General features: G+C 36.3%; 1 protein-coding gene and 2 pseudogenes across 1 annotated transcript; all 3 read left to right on the top strand.

The window, feature by feature from the left end:
* The first annotated feature begins 5,532 nt into the window (after positions 1 to 5,532).
* Positions 5,533 to 7,379, top strand: LOC108226769 (geraniol 8-hydroxylase-like; annotated as a pseudogene).
* A 2,640-nt stretch (positions 7,380 to 10,019) lies between these two features.
* Positions 10,020 to 11,873, top strand: LOC108226611 (geraniol 8-hydroxylase-like). Its single transcript, XM_017401598.2, has 2 exons — positions 10,020 to 11,018; positions 11,187 to 11,873. The coding sequence occupies exons 1-2, from the start codon at positions 10,131 to 10,133 to the stop codon at positions 11,799 to 11,801; spliced, it is 1,503 nt and encodes a 500-aa protein (XP_017257087.1). The 5' UTR covers positions 10,020 to 10,130; the 3' UTR covers positions 11,802 to 11,873.
* A 485-nt stretch (positions 11,874 to 12,358) lies between these two features.
* LOC108226174 (geraniol 8-hydroxylase-like) lies at positions 12,359 to 13,723 on the top strand (annotated as a pseudogene).
* Positions 13,724 to 15,258: the final 1,535 nt, after the last annotated feature.

Here is a 15,258-nt window from a genome sequence, read left to right as displayed (position 1 = left end):
TTGGGATTTTAATGGATTGTATGGGATTTTGATTTTGTGCGGATTCTTGATAAAATGTCGCAGAGTTGATGGGATTTAGGTAGAATGCTTCAAAATCCCATTGATTTTGATGGGATTTCAAAAAACTTAAAATATACTGAAAAATGCCACAAAATCCATCATTTTATTAAATGAAAAAAAATCCATCAGCATTTGAATACCATCAGATTTTAATGGATTTTAAACAATCCCAATTGAATACCATCGGATTTTAAAGCATAATTTAAAATCTCAATTGAATACCACCAGATTTTGTAGCATAATTTAAAATCCCAATTGAATACCTCAAGATTTTAATGGATTTCAAACAATCCCAATCGAATACCCTCGGATTTCATGAATGCAAAAAAATGCTTTAAAATCCCAATCCAATACACCCCTCTTAGTAAGCGTGGATGACCTTATTTTTATTGATTTCATTAATTAAAATATCATAATATTGATGTCATATTATTTTATAATAATTTTTTTTTTCAGTTTGATACTTATAATTTATCAAACAATAGAAAAATGGAGTCCTAGAAGATCAACTAAGCAACAGTGAGTATAGCTTCGTTACGAAATGATATTTATTTTTAAATATTTTTCAAAAAGAGTTGCAGTCGATTTTTATTAAAAGATTTTCACGTTCTTAGTTTCTTCATTCTTGCAATTGTCAAATCTTTCTAGTAAAATATAATTCAAAATTGTATTTTCGACAAAAGATGTCACATCAATCAATTATCAGCCATTATCATATCATATAGAGCTTTTACAATATAATAATTTTGAAACAATATAAAAAGAAAAATTATATGCTGAAATAATCCACACAAGCAACAACTGAAAGCTATTTTTTCATAATTTTCTGATGAAAATGAATTATAAGAGCAAGTCTAACCATGTCTTAGCAAATGCCTTATAAATATAATAAAAAAATAATATCCTAATCATTTATTACATAATGTTAACATACCAAACTCCAACAACATGCCTTGCTTTATTATTGTGCCTCATTATTAAAATAGTAATACATTTGAATTACTATCGAATTTTCTATGGTGTGCCCAAGGGCACACAATAATCCCTAACATCCATAAGAATACTAGCTTTTGATTGGTGGACGAATAATAAATGTAAATGGCCCCCTGCATTCATATCAATTCCACCAATCAAAACAAACCATTTTCATGAATGTTGGTCACACATTAGAAAAACCGTTGAATTATTGTTGGAGGCTTTGAAAGTGAAAAGGAGAGAGCAGGGAGATGTCTTGAAATGAGAGAACACTATTTTTTTTATTGATTGAAATAGTTTAGGGTATGTATACTTGTACCTCAAAAATAAAGCATTTCTCAGATGTTCTAGTATTTTAAGACACCATTAAGATATTATTGGAGCGCTTCAAATGTGTTATATTTTGATTTAAGATATCAATTTAAAGCACTCTTGTATTTGTTTTAACGAGTCGTTAACGACTCCAAGTCAGCGTCACGAGATAGCAAAATAGAAAATTCGATAATGGTACGGATTGTGCGGTAAGCTTATTGGTCATTATCAGAAATTCAGAAGATATATTTTTTTTTTTGATAAACCAGAATATAATAAATAAAGCACCAAAGCTGGCTGAACATCAAAATAGCCGAGCTTAGCAATACCAATCCATACTACTAACAAACAATCTTAAACCAGAACATATAACCTAAAAGAGACAGAAAACCCAGACGACCACCAAAGCCACGCAGCAGGAAACCTTTAAAGCTGAACACCATGAACCGAAAAACTGGACGGGAAATGAGCAACAGCCGTAAACCACCTGCCTTACTGCCTCCTTCCCCTACCCCTACCTGCTTCGCCAGTTAAGTCGATCACCACACGATTTCCTCCAACTCGACCCGCCACAATCTCACCCCGACCGAAATTTGGCTGCACTTCTAAGAAATCAGCTCTTGGCCCAAGTCCAATATCCATGTTCAGCTGCTCTTGAAGTTCTTCAAAAGGACGAGGGACTTCCACCAGAGACTCAAAGTTTGTCATTCCATACTGCGCCATGCATAGTGCTGCCCTGTTTTTTGCTGCGTTCACCAGAACCAATTCACAGTCCCATTTAGTTCCGTCCTCTTGCCTAGTCCCATTGTACGTACGACTTAGGTTGTTAATCTGCCTCACAACCTCCTCCAGACCTTCCTCTTCAATCATGTCATCATCTTCTTCCAAAAGAATATCATACGCATGCACATTGTCGGTTTCTATTATCACCCTGGGAATTCGCTTTTCATAGGCCGTCACCATAGCCTTATGAATAGCCCAGAGTTGCAGCTCCAAAAACCCTATATCTTTCATTGGACCCATGAGCCCCCAAAGGTATTCCATCCTGTTGTTCCTTGCCAGAATGCCCACCCCGTTGATATTTCCGTTTGGAAGTGGATCTGCTATAGTGGAGGCTCGCACATTAACCTTGACAAAGTTACGTCTAGGAGGAACCCAGCTAGAGGCCATGAGGTTGAAGTTTTGAAAGATAGAAAGGGGAGAAAGGAAGAGAGTGAAATGGAGTGATGGCAGATGAGATAGTAGGTAGATGGTAAGAACTTATATTCAACAACTGACCCTTGAAATCATCTGCCAAATAACAAAAATGTATTCCCAAGAAAAGCATGCCAATAGGTTTGCAGCTGGAAGGCCAATGAGGGAAAAAAGCTCAGCTTGGGAATGCCAGAGTTCATAGAAACTCACATACCAGCAACGGCCAAATTTGAAACCCGCAAACCTATTTATTTTGTTGACTGAGACTTCTAAGGCCCTTCCATCAATCCAAAATAGTGGGCCTCATATCCACCCCTCAACTAGCCTAAATCTATTTAACCCCTCCTTTGCAAGCCCATCAGCCTCTAAATTAAATCTTCTATTGATATATTTAAAATCCACTCTTACCAGAAAGTTGATAATGCATGAAGGGACTAAACCATTCTCGTCATGACACTTGTTATTTTAAATTATTTACCATAGGAAATTAATAAAATGAATAATCTTGAACTAATCTTTAAATCATATAATTTAACCTCCATGCCTATCCCTGCATAAAGGGAGTATTCTTTTATAGAAACCTTTTCGACTTCAACAATACATGGTTCTAGAAAATTTTTTTATTGAAATTTTTTCGATTATATTGTTTTTTAAAATTAGTTTATTGATTAACTAAAAGTTTTCGATAAATTCTAAATCCATAGGTCAATAGAATTGTTTCTATTCCCAGTTATTATAACATAGATAAAATACTTCCGCCAAATTTTATTCTCATAAACATTATAATATTGTACTCCTATTTATTAATTAGTGTTAAAATATAACAAAATATATATTAATTTATAATTATTTGTCAAGAGATCAAATGCAAGTAAAATATGTCTGTTTCACGGATTTAAAAATCAAGAATATAAGAGTGAAACAACCAATCATGTGTGAAACAGTTCCTTAGGGTTCGTGAGTATGGGAAAATATTATCTATGAGAGTTTGTATGTGCGAAAATAATTAATATTATGAGAGTTTGTAGTGCCAGAAAAGAAATCAAAATCTAAAGATGTAAAAATAGTTTAACTGTGAGAATTCGTGATGCGTGGAAAAAATTACTCCCTCCGTCCCTATTTATCTGTCCACTTTGAAAGTAAAAACTTGTCCCTATTTATCGGTCCATTTATATAACCAAAGCAAAATTTTTCATTTAATAACCCGAAGAGTCTTTGACTTTGTTCTTCAAGCTATAAATATCATGACTATTATTCAGTGATTCATCAAATTTGTATTGGATAATGGAGTAATCCCACTTGTATTTTCCTACGATTAAAGCATTAAATAAGGGTATTGATAGAAGTTTCTTATCAAACTTAAATTTTCTTAATATGCGTGAAAATGTTAAAAGTTGACAGATAAATAGGGACGGAGGGAGTACTAAAATTTAAAGACGTGAGAAAGATCAAATCACGAGAGTTTGTGATGTGAGATATAATTTTCACATATGTTTATGAATCATCAATCATCAATAATCAATCATCAATCAATATCAATATACTTATATAAAGGAGAAGCGGGGCATAGGTGGCGACTCTCACATCGCTCTATTTTATTTTTCTAATTTTCTTCAATTTTTGGATGAAAAATATCAAAAATTAGAATTATCTTTTTTAGTTTCAGATTTATTAGAAGTCAGTTTCAGAATCTGATTTTGTTTCAGATTATTTATGGAATATAGCAGCTTGAAAGTTTTAATCTGATTTTGTTACAGATTATTTAATTATGGGAAAGAGTAGCACAGAAGTCTCCCTGCATCTATAAATACCCCTATAAGTTGTAGTGCACACAAGTCTCTCTGCACCTATAAATACCTCTATAGGTTGTAGTGTTTTGGATTATCTAAACACAACCTACTCTCTCTCAACACCACAACTCTGGTGATAGTTCTCTTGATTGATTTCTAACTCGGTGGTGTCGTTCTTCTGCAACGATAAATGAAGGCTGTTTATACGGTATTAAGAAAAATAAAGGTTGTTGCAAGCAAATGTATTATGGATCGCTATGTGGGAGTTGACAAATCCAAATACGGGAAAAGAATATAGACTTGACATGATATTGTTGGATGATATCAATAAATTAACTATTAGTGATGTATGTTTGTTGGTAATTCTTTTATAATATTTGTTTTTTTTATCGGACATGTTTGTTGTTGTTAATTTTTATATGATTTACCTTGTATACATGAAAATATTATTTATGCATTATCTGTTTGCTCCGTTCAAGCAACTTTTAAGTGAAGACTGTTTATACAGTATTAAAAAATAAAGGTTGTTACACGCAATGGTAGTTATAGACCGTTATCCCACGGATTTAAGTTAGATGTTTTTGTGCACAATCAATCCAAAATATTGGAGGAAGGTGACAATGTAAGAACAATATTACTTTTCAAAAAAAAAACACAAATAAAATTAAGATTCGTCGTGCTTTAAATTGTTAATTACGTGTAGAAATTTATTTTCATTTTTTCACCATGAATTATAGTCCAATTTTGCAATTTTATATATTAGTATTGGTATTACATCAAGATTTTTATAATATAAAATTTATTTTATCCTACAAATATTAATTCTAATCATTAATATACTTTTTATAGAAAGTCATAAAATTATTACACTCTACAAATATTAATATTGAATCATTAATATAATTTTTATAGGCCGCCGCAACACGCAGCTTCCCAACTAGTTATAAATAGTGAGAAAAAAAATCCTACAGGAGTTTATGGAAGTGAAAATACATGAATCGGGACGAGGGGAATTATGAAGTAAGTTAATTTTCCGTAAATAAATATACGTCAATGCAAGGGTTAATTTTTTTTTATTTTTTTTTAATGTAGGAACCGCTACTCACGGGCTCACGCAAGTGACGCAATAGCCTGTAAACTTCACAATTGTTAAGAAAATCAACTTAAGAGTAGTTGGGTGGAAACTGATATAAGTACATGTATCATGCAATGTGCCTCCTTGCACCATCGTCTCCTACAACTTTTATACTCCCTCCTGAGCCACATTTGCAGCCGAACGGCCAGATGGGCCTAGTTATAATCACTGGAATATGCATACTTCTGGCCTTCACTCTCTTTTCAGTAGCTAAAAAAAGAGCCAAAACTCCTCAAAATCTTCCACCAGGACCAAACCCCTTACCCATCATAGGAAACATACACAAGCTAGGTACGCACCCCCATAAATCCCTGGCCAAACTCGCGCAGGTTTACGGACCCATCATGCGGCTAAAACTCGGTCGCATCAACACCATCGTCATATCATCGTCAATCACGGCTCGACAAGTCCTCCAAAAGCAAGACCTCGCCTTCTCTAGCCGCCCCGTGCCGAATGCTATTCGCGCTTGCGACCATTTCAAAAACTCTGTCGCATGGTTGCCTGTCGGCAGTACGTGGAGAAGCCTCAGAAAAATTATGAGCTTAAATTTATTTACGACAAATAAGCTCGATGCAAATCAGCATTTACGGAGCAAGAAGGTGCAGGAGCTGATTCGGTACTGTGAAAATTGTAGCCGAAACGAGGAGGTGATCGATATTGGCCGTGCTGCTTTTCAGACTTCACTCAATTTTTTGTCCACCACTATATTTTCCAAGGATATGACGGACCCGAATCGGGATTCGGAGGCTAAGGAGTTCAAGGACTTGGTGTGGAATATCATGCTTGAGGCCGGGAAGCCTAATTTGGCGGATTACTTTCCGGTTCTTGAATGGATTGATCTGCAAGGTATAAAGCGGAGATTGACTAGTCATTTTGAGAAGCTAATTGACCTTTTTAATGGTTTGTTAAACGAGCGGTTGGAGTCGAAGAGGTTGGAACACGCTGATGAGAATACGAGTACAGATGTGCTTGAGGAGCTGCTAAAATTAATGCAAGCAAATGAGATTAATAGAACTCACACTCTACACCTGTTTATAGTAAGTTATTCATTTCAAGATTTCATTTCATCCTCGTATTAGTTAGTAGATTAATTTTTTCGTAATATAAGACTAAAATTCTGATTAAGAACACACGCGCAGGACTTATTTGCAGCAGGAACCGATACGACTTCGAGTACAGTGGAATGGGGGATGGCTGAGATATTAAGAAATCCAGAAACAGTACTGGTGAAGGCGAAAGCTGAGCTGAATCAAGTGATCGGATAAGGAAAGATTGTAGAGGAATCAGACATTTCTAAGTTGCCTTATTTAAGATGTATTGTGAAAGAAACTGCAAGGCTTCACCCTGCGGCGCCCTTCTTACTACCACGACAAGTGAAAGAAGAAGTTGAACTCTGTGGCTATACCATTCCTAAGAATTCACAAGTCCTTGTGAATGCATGGGCTATAGGACGCGATCCCGCGCTGTGGGAAAATCCGTTGGCATTTCAGCCTGAGAGATTCATGGACTCTGAAGTTGATGTCTATGGCCATAATTACGAGTTGATTCCATTTGGCGCGGGCAGAAGGACATGTCCTGGACTGCCGTTGGCTATGAGGATGGTGCCGGTCATGTTGGGATCCCTCATAAATTGTTTCGAATGGAAACTTGAAGGTGAGGTTGCACCAAAGGAGTTAGACATGGAGGATAAATTCGGGCTGACTCTAGCCAAGCTTCATCCGCTTCGTGCTGCAGCAACTCCGGTTGTTCCTTAGTTAAATTATATGTATTAATAACGTCAAATTAAAGTGTTTGTCTAGTGTGTACCCATGGGTACATGCTAAGCACAAACATTTATACAAAGAGTAGTGCTAGGTGCACATAATTGTGTCCAGAAAATTTGTACATAATGATGTGACAAGTGATGTGGTAAGTTTTAATTGGGGTGGTTGGTGTAAATGAGGGGGGTCATCCAATTAAAATCCGCCACATGTCATTATGTACATGTTTTTGTACACAATTATGTGCACCAAGCATTTTCCTTATATAAAATGGGAGGGTTTTGATCGTTATGATTGTTGTAACTGCATGAGTGTCCATCATTATTATTAAAGAAGATAAACTAATAAAAATCATTCAAAATCATAAATTTTGATGCTTAGTGTGGGCACACCGCACACCATAGAAAAATCGCAAATTAAAATCTTGTGCCTGAATCTGTTTTTCTTTACATTTTACTATGTTAGAGATTGGGTTAATGCTCTATTTCGTCACTGTACTCGACTAAAACTTTCAGTTGGCCTACCGAGTCAAAAAAGTTTTCATTTAAATAACAAAGTATCTAAAAATTTTCAATCACAAGATCAAGATTAAAAAACATTTCAACGCCGTTAAGCAGGCCTTTGACTTTAACGGATAACGTTAGTTTTAACGGATTTGTATTATTTTCTCCCCAGATTAAAATAAAACTTAGGGTTCTTTAGCTAGTGTTAGGGTTTGAATCGGGGGCTTCTGATTTCTGGTAGTATTTTGGGTAATTGAGGGGTTAATTGGTTTTGGGTGGTGAAGAGGATGATACGAGGCTTACGAATTAAGCCAGAGGAGAGATTGGAGGCCACATGGACCACCGTCAGCAACGGCTCTGGTGGCAATTGGAGGAGTATAAAGGAGCTAGATTGGAGGGAGAAGATGCACAAGGGAGATGGAGAATGGTTGGGTGTGTATTATATTTGTATTGGGTGCGTTGTGAGCCTGATTTGGAGAAGTATGGACGGGGGACGATGAAGGAAGCCGCCATGGACAGCGACGACGAAGGAGGGAGAGAGATGGCGTGTTGAGAAATCATGCCTGGACGATGGATGAGCGTTTTCAGCACGGTCAGAGGCGGTCAGAGGAAGGGAAACCACCTGACATGGTGGTGGCGGGACACCGTTAGAGAGAGGGGGAGCGCGGTGCAGGAGATTCCGGCAGAGATTGCGACACGCAGGATGACCGGCGCTGATGTATTTGTTAAAAACTTAACAGAAACTAACGGAATGTCCTATTTGAAAGTTTTGAATGGTACAATTAGTTGACTGAAAGCTTTTTTGACTCGGTAGGCCAATTGAAAGTTTTGGTTCAGTATAGTGATGAATTAGAGCATTAACCCGTTAGAGATTTGTGATCTTTGAGCATGAACTTGAACTTGATGTACGTAATTTCCTTCTCGTGAATCAAATTTTCACTTTATTCCTTTAAGGACAAATAAACATATTTTCCCTAAAACAGTTTGTTTGATTATCTTTTTCTCGTCAAATTAAGCAGCTAAACTTGAGAAAACTTTGTTTTATAGGAGGATATCTTTTAGTACACTGCATAACAGATCTTACGAGGTTTTAAATATGATTTTAATATAAACAAGAAAGATGCTCAATGAGACAATGACAGACTGGACTGAATCATATAGTAATGCAAGGACAGGTTGCTTGTTTTTATATAAAGATGATAATATAGTCAATAACACGCTCAATCTTATAGTATCTCAAGGCCGAGAAGATCATATCGAAGCAACATTAAAGATTAAGAGCCTTCTGAAAAAAAAATGGCGTTAAGTTATTTTTAATTTTAAATTAAAAAAATCTAATTATATATAAATTTGAAATTCTTTTAAATTTAAATATTTTAAAATTAGAAATTGTTATAAAGGATTGATTTTTTACTTTTCCTTAATTTTATATTTTATGATGAAAGTTGATATAAATATTCAAATTTGCTATATATAATTTATTTTTACTATTATATTATTAGCAACTCGTTGATACAAAATTATCCAAATTTATAATTTAAAATTTTCATTTTAATTTATTATATAACAACATTAAATCACAGGTTAAAGTTTTAAATTTTCATCAAGACTCTACAATATATTAGACTCATTCTTTGCAGTTTGCACAGAAAACTGATATATCAAGCCACTTGAAAAATGAACATTTGTCAAACTGATTAAAAAGATTAAATCCAATCTCACAAGTCACACATGCATGATGTGTATTAATTATTCACGATATAAATTAGTAGAAAAGTTTATCATTTATGATCTTCAAGTCTCACCCACCCAGAGTCCCAGACTGGCAAAAAATAAAAATGTCTTACTCCCCCAGATTTATAAGAATCTATACTATACCAATCGATAAGCGTACAGGCTTAGAGCATCTCCAATGGTGCTCTTAGATTACTCTTTAAAATATAATATAATATTTGGCTCCTAGTGAGTTAAGACATTGAAAAAGATTCCAACTCCAATGCTCTCTTTATACTTGCTCCTTATTCATATTTTATTCATATAAATGAGAGAGAAAAGTAAAAAGAGAGCATTGTTGTAGATAAAGTTGAAGGGAAATCAATATTATATTCATGAAAAAGAAGTTAAGAGCTCTTACATGCTCTTTAAAAGAGAGGAGAGATGATAAGCTCCTAAATTTTTAAAGAGCATCTAGGAGCCCATTGGAGCACTAAATTTTGATTTGCTCTTTAAATTTTGATTTAGGAGGTTGTTTAGAGAGCCCGTTGGAGATGCTCTTATTTACTTCCAATTATTAACAAATGGGCATATATCTTTTCAAGTAATGAACTGCCATCGATAGTGTTACTAGTGTAGGTGCATATATAGAAACTAAACTAAATAAACCAAACCCGCAGCAGGGCATATGGAGATCTTTTTGGTCAGTTTGCTCTGCATATTGCTGGCCTTTTCACTCTTCCTACTACGAAGAAATCATGTCAAAGCTGTTCAAAAGCTTCCACCAGGTCCCTCCCCCTTACCAATCATAGGAAATATACACAAACTCGGCAAACACCCGCATAAATCCTTAGCCAACCTGGCTCAGGTTTACGGCCCGGTCATGAGTCTAAAACTGGGACGCATAACCACCATAGTCATCTCTTCATCTACTGCAGCTCAAGAAGTCCTCCAAAAGCAAGACCTGGCCTTCTCTAATAGGCTCCGGCTCGACGCTGTAAGTGCATGCGACCACTCCGACTCCTCGGTAGCATGGTTGCCTGTTGGAAATCAGTGGAGAGTCCTAAGAAAAATTATGAGCTCTTATATTTTTACAACTAGCAAGCTGGATGCGAATCATCATCTTCGATCTAATAAGGTGCAGGAGCTTGTTGGATACGTTGATAAGTGTGGCAGAAGTGGGGAGGCTGTGGATATTGGGCGTGTTGCTTTTCAGACCTCGCTTAATCTTTTGTCAAATACGATTTTTTCCAAGGATATTGCGGATCCGTATCATGGCACCAAGGCTAAGGAGTTCAAGGACTTGATGTGGAACATTATGCTCGAGGCAGGCACGCCTAATTTAGTGGATTATTTTCCTATTCTTAGGTCTTTCGATCCCCAAGGTATTAGACGACGAATGAGTGTGCACTTTGGGAAGCTACTCGAGTTATTTGATGGTATGGTAAGTGAACGCTTGGAGTTGAAGAGATTGGGTAACTCTGATGACAATTCTAGTACAGACGTGCTCGATGAACTGCTGAAATTGGTGCAGATAAATGAGATTGATATACCTCTCAGCAATCACTTGTTCTTGGTGAGTTGATCTTTTTTAATGATTCCTAATTGTTTTTAGTCTTGTTTAGGAGCACCGACGCAATATACAATAACTTGATTTGCACCTCCGCCGAAGTATATATACTTCTCATATCTTACTAATATCCGGAAATATTTAAAATTTCTAATATATATGGGGCATGGACAGGACTTATTTGCTGCAGGAACAGATACGACTTCAAGTACAGTGGAATGGGCGATGGCTGAGGTATTAAGGCAATCGGAAACAGTATTAGCCAGGGCGAAAGCTGAGCTGAATCAAGTGATTGGAAAAGGCAAGATAGTTGAAGAAGCAGACATTTCAAAGTTGACTTATTTAAGATGCATTGTGAAAGAAACTGCAAGGCTACACCCAGCAGTTCCCTTGTTACTACCACGCCAAGTGAAGGAAGACGTTGAACTCTGTGGGTACACCATTCCTAAGAATTCACAAGTCCTTGTGAATGCATGGGCTATAGGACGCGATCCCACGCTGTGGGAAAATCCGTTGTCATTCCAGCCAGAGAGATTCATGGAGTCTGAAGTTGATTTATATGGGCATGATTACGGGCTGATTCCATTTGGCGCGGGTCGAAGGAGATGTCCTGGATTGCCCCTGGCAATTAGGATGGTGCCCGTCATGGTGGGCACCCTCATAAATTGTTTTGACTGGAACCTTGAAGGTGGGATTGCAGCAGGGGAGTTGGACATGGAGGATAAGTTTGGGATCACTCTGGCCAAGCTTCATCCCCTCCGTGCTGTAGCAACTCTTGTTGTTCCCTGACTAGTAATTTGTTAATTTACATGCCACTCTGAGACTGTATGTTTATCATTAAATTTAAAATTGTTATATTAATGATTGTTGCATAATTACCAGATCACAAACTTCTAAGGCTGGCAATGGTTTTACACAGTTTGGCTGCAATCATTTAATTGCTTTCTCAGTTGTCAATTGTCATCTTTTACACCAATAAGTTTCTAGCGTTTTTAAATTAAGGAGTCTGAGTGAGTAAGGTTTAGTTTTTCCAATCTTCACACACCAAAACAGGCTGTGATGCTCTGTATTTATATATCAGTCTACAACAGAGCTATTATGGCTTTCGGAAGTTCGTTCCAGATTATGATTGTCGTCGTGAAGGTTGTCTAACTAGTATCTGGCTGACTCTCAAATCTCCCAGAGAAAGCACCAACGATATGAATTTGTGTACGAGATTGAAATATACTACTATCTTAATTATAAGGCACAATAACAAGATATGTTTTTGCAATTAATATATTTAAATAATGTCCTAAATCATTATAAAACTATTTTTTATTATATTTACAAGAGACTTGCAAGGATATTGTTGGACTTGCTGGTTGGTCGGGTGGAAACTGATATAAGCATGGTATATCATGGAAACTGCCTCCGTGCACCATCGTCTCCAAAAACTTGTATCCTACCTCCCGAGCCACATTTGCAGCCGAACAGATGGGTATAGTTATAATCACTGGAATATGCATACTTTGGCCTTCACTTTCTTCTCAGTTGCAAGAAAAAGAGCAAAAACTCCTCAAAAACTTCCAGACCACACCCCTTGCCCATCATACGAAATATACACAAACTAGGCAAGCACCCCCACAAATCCCTGGCCGAACTCGCTCAACTTTACGGACCCATCATGCGCCTAAAACTTGGCCGCATCAACACCATCGTCATATCATCGTCAATCACAGCTCGACAAGTCATTTTGAGAAGCTGATTGAACTTTTTAATGGTTTGTTAAACGAGCGCTTGGAGTTGAAGAGGTTGGGACACGCTGATGAGAATACTATTACAGACGTGCTTGAAGAACTGCTAAAATTATTGCAAGCAGATGGGATTAATAGAACTCACACTCTACACCTGTTTATAGTAAGTTTTTCATTTCATCTTTGTATTAGTTACTCCCTCCGTCTCATCCAATTATATACTTTACTTTTTGACATGCATTTTAAGGTTTCTTTAAAATATAATTCCGTAATAATTTTTTTTTTTAAATCTGATTAAAAGTTTGATGTTTAATGGTTGAACCTAATTTCAATTGATTGAAACAAGTACACACGCGCAGGACTTATTTGCAGCAGGAACAGATACGACTTCGAGTACAGTGGAATGGGGGATGGCTGAGGTATTATGAAATTCAGAAACAGTACTGGTGAAGGCGAAAGCTGAGCTCAACCAGGTGATTCGGAAAAGGAAAGATTGTAGAAGAATCAGACATTTCTAAATTGGCCTATGTGCGATGCATTGTTAAAGAAACCGCGAGGTTACACTCACCAGTACCCTTCTTAATTCCACGACGAGTGGAAGATGAAGTTGAACTATGTGGCTACACCCTTCCAAAGAATTCACAGGTTCTAGTTAATGCATGGGCTATTGGACGTGACCCTAAGCTATGGCGGAATCCACTGTTATTTGAGCCTGAGAGATTTATGGATTCTGAAGTTGATGTCTATGGGCATGATTACGAGTTGATTCCATTTGGCGCGGGCAGAAGGACATGTCCTGGACTGCCGTTGGCTATGAGCATGGTGCCGGTCATGTTGGGATCCCACATAAATTGTTTCGAATGGAAACCCAGAAGGTGTGGTTGCACCAAAGGAGTTGGAAATGGAGGATAAATTCGGCTGACTCTAGCCAAGCTTCATCTGTTTCGTGTTGTAGCAACTCCGGTTGTTTCTTAGTTGAATTCGGCGGAGGAAAATGTTTGGTGCTCAAAACTGGATATATAATCTTTTACAAAATGACATGTGTTAAGTTTTGATCGGAATTAGCACGTATATGTATTAAATTAAAACATTTATGTTTCTTTACATGTTAGATTTGAGTCTGTTTAGGATTTGTGATCTTTGAGAATGAACTTGATGTACTTAATTTCCTTCTCGTGGAATCAAATTTTTACATTACTCCCCTGATGACAAATAAACATGTTTTTCGTTTAACAGTTTGTTTGATTATTTTTTTCCTCAGTCAACTTAAGCAGGTAAACTTACAAAAGCTTTGTTTTATATGATTTTTAATATAAAAAGGAAAGATTCCCAATGACATAGTAGACTAAATCATATTGTGATGCAAGCAAGGACAGGCTGCTTCTTTTATATATTACTTATAATATAGTCAATAAAAGCATCTTCAATGTTCGATGGCAAGAGGGGTGCCAACGTCATGTGGCATGACATATACCGGCACTCGTTAGTACTCCATTTGAGATGCTGGGGTGCTATTGGGGTGTCATTGGGATGCCAGGTGAATTGATATGGGCGTCACTTTGGGATGTCAAAAGTTGTCAACCATTTGTGGTCCCAATAAAACATAAAATATTCATTTGTGGTTCCAATAATATATAAAATATCATTTCTCTATTAATAAAGTTGGCATCCTGGAGTGTCAATTATTGGAGTGTATTTTGAAAGAATGGTGTTAAAAATGATTTGGAAGAGGGTGAATATAAAAATAATATTTTGAGTTATGTGTCAAAATTAGCAATCGTTGAAGGGTGCCAACCATCGGAGATGCTCTAATACGCTCAATCTTATACTTTGTCAGTCCTATTAGATTATTTACGTTACGAAATTATAATTTATAGAAATTTCAAAATGCGTGCCATGAGCAGTAATAATAAACTGCCATCAGTAGTGTAGGTTCATATATAGAAAGGGAAAATAAATTCAATCATCCTTGAACTTTACTTGTTTTATGATCTACGTCCTTGAACTATAAAAAAAATAAATACGATCCTTGAACTTTTTAATATTTCTGATTCGGGTCCTTCTGTCCAAAATAAAGTTAACGGATGTTAACTTTTGCTTAGGTGGCAGGAAATTTAAATAAATAATATATAAAATATTATTAGAATTAAACACGTGGATGCTGACTCATAAGTTCATTTAACTAATTTAATTTAAATATGTAATATACATATAAAAACATAATATACATATATGTTTCACAGAGAAATAACAAGCATCGGCGGGTAACTGGGTCTATAGCTAGGGTTTAAGGAAATTGGGGCTATTCAGAGAAGATCAAAATCGCAGGTATTTGAGAGCTTAAACATGTATATATGATATTCGTTTAATCTTCTTGAAATTACACACCTAGAGGGGGGGTGAATAGGTGTTATGGCTAATATGACCGATTTTTAATGTTACCGAATATTTATACTGTCACAGACAGCTTGCTGTTAATTTCAGAGTAAACAGTCAGCTAGCTAACAATG

Source organism: Daucus carota, chromosome 6 (genome assembly GCF_001625215.2).
Source record: "Daucus carota subsp. sativus chromosome 6, DH1 v3.0, whole genome shotgun sequence".
Taxonomy (NCBI): Eukaryota; Viridiplantae; Streptophyta; class Magnoliopsida; order Apiales; family Apiaceae; genus Daucus; species Daucus carota.
The sequence above is the reverse complement of the archived record's forward strand: the minus strand, read 5'-3'. Positions and strand labels throughout refer to the sequence as shown.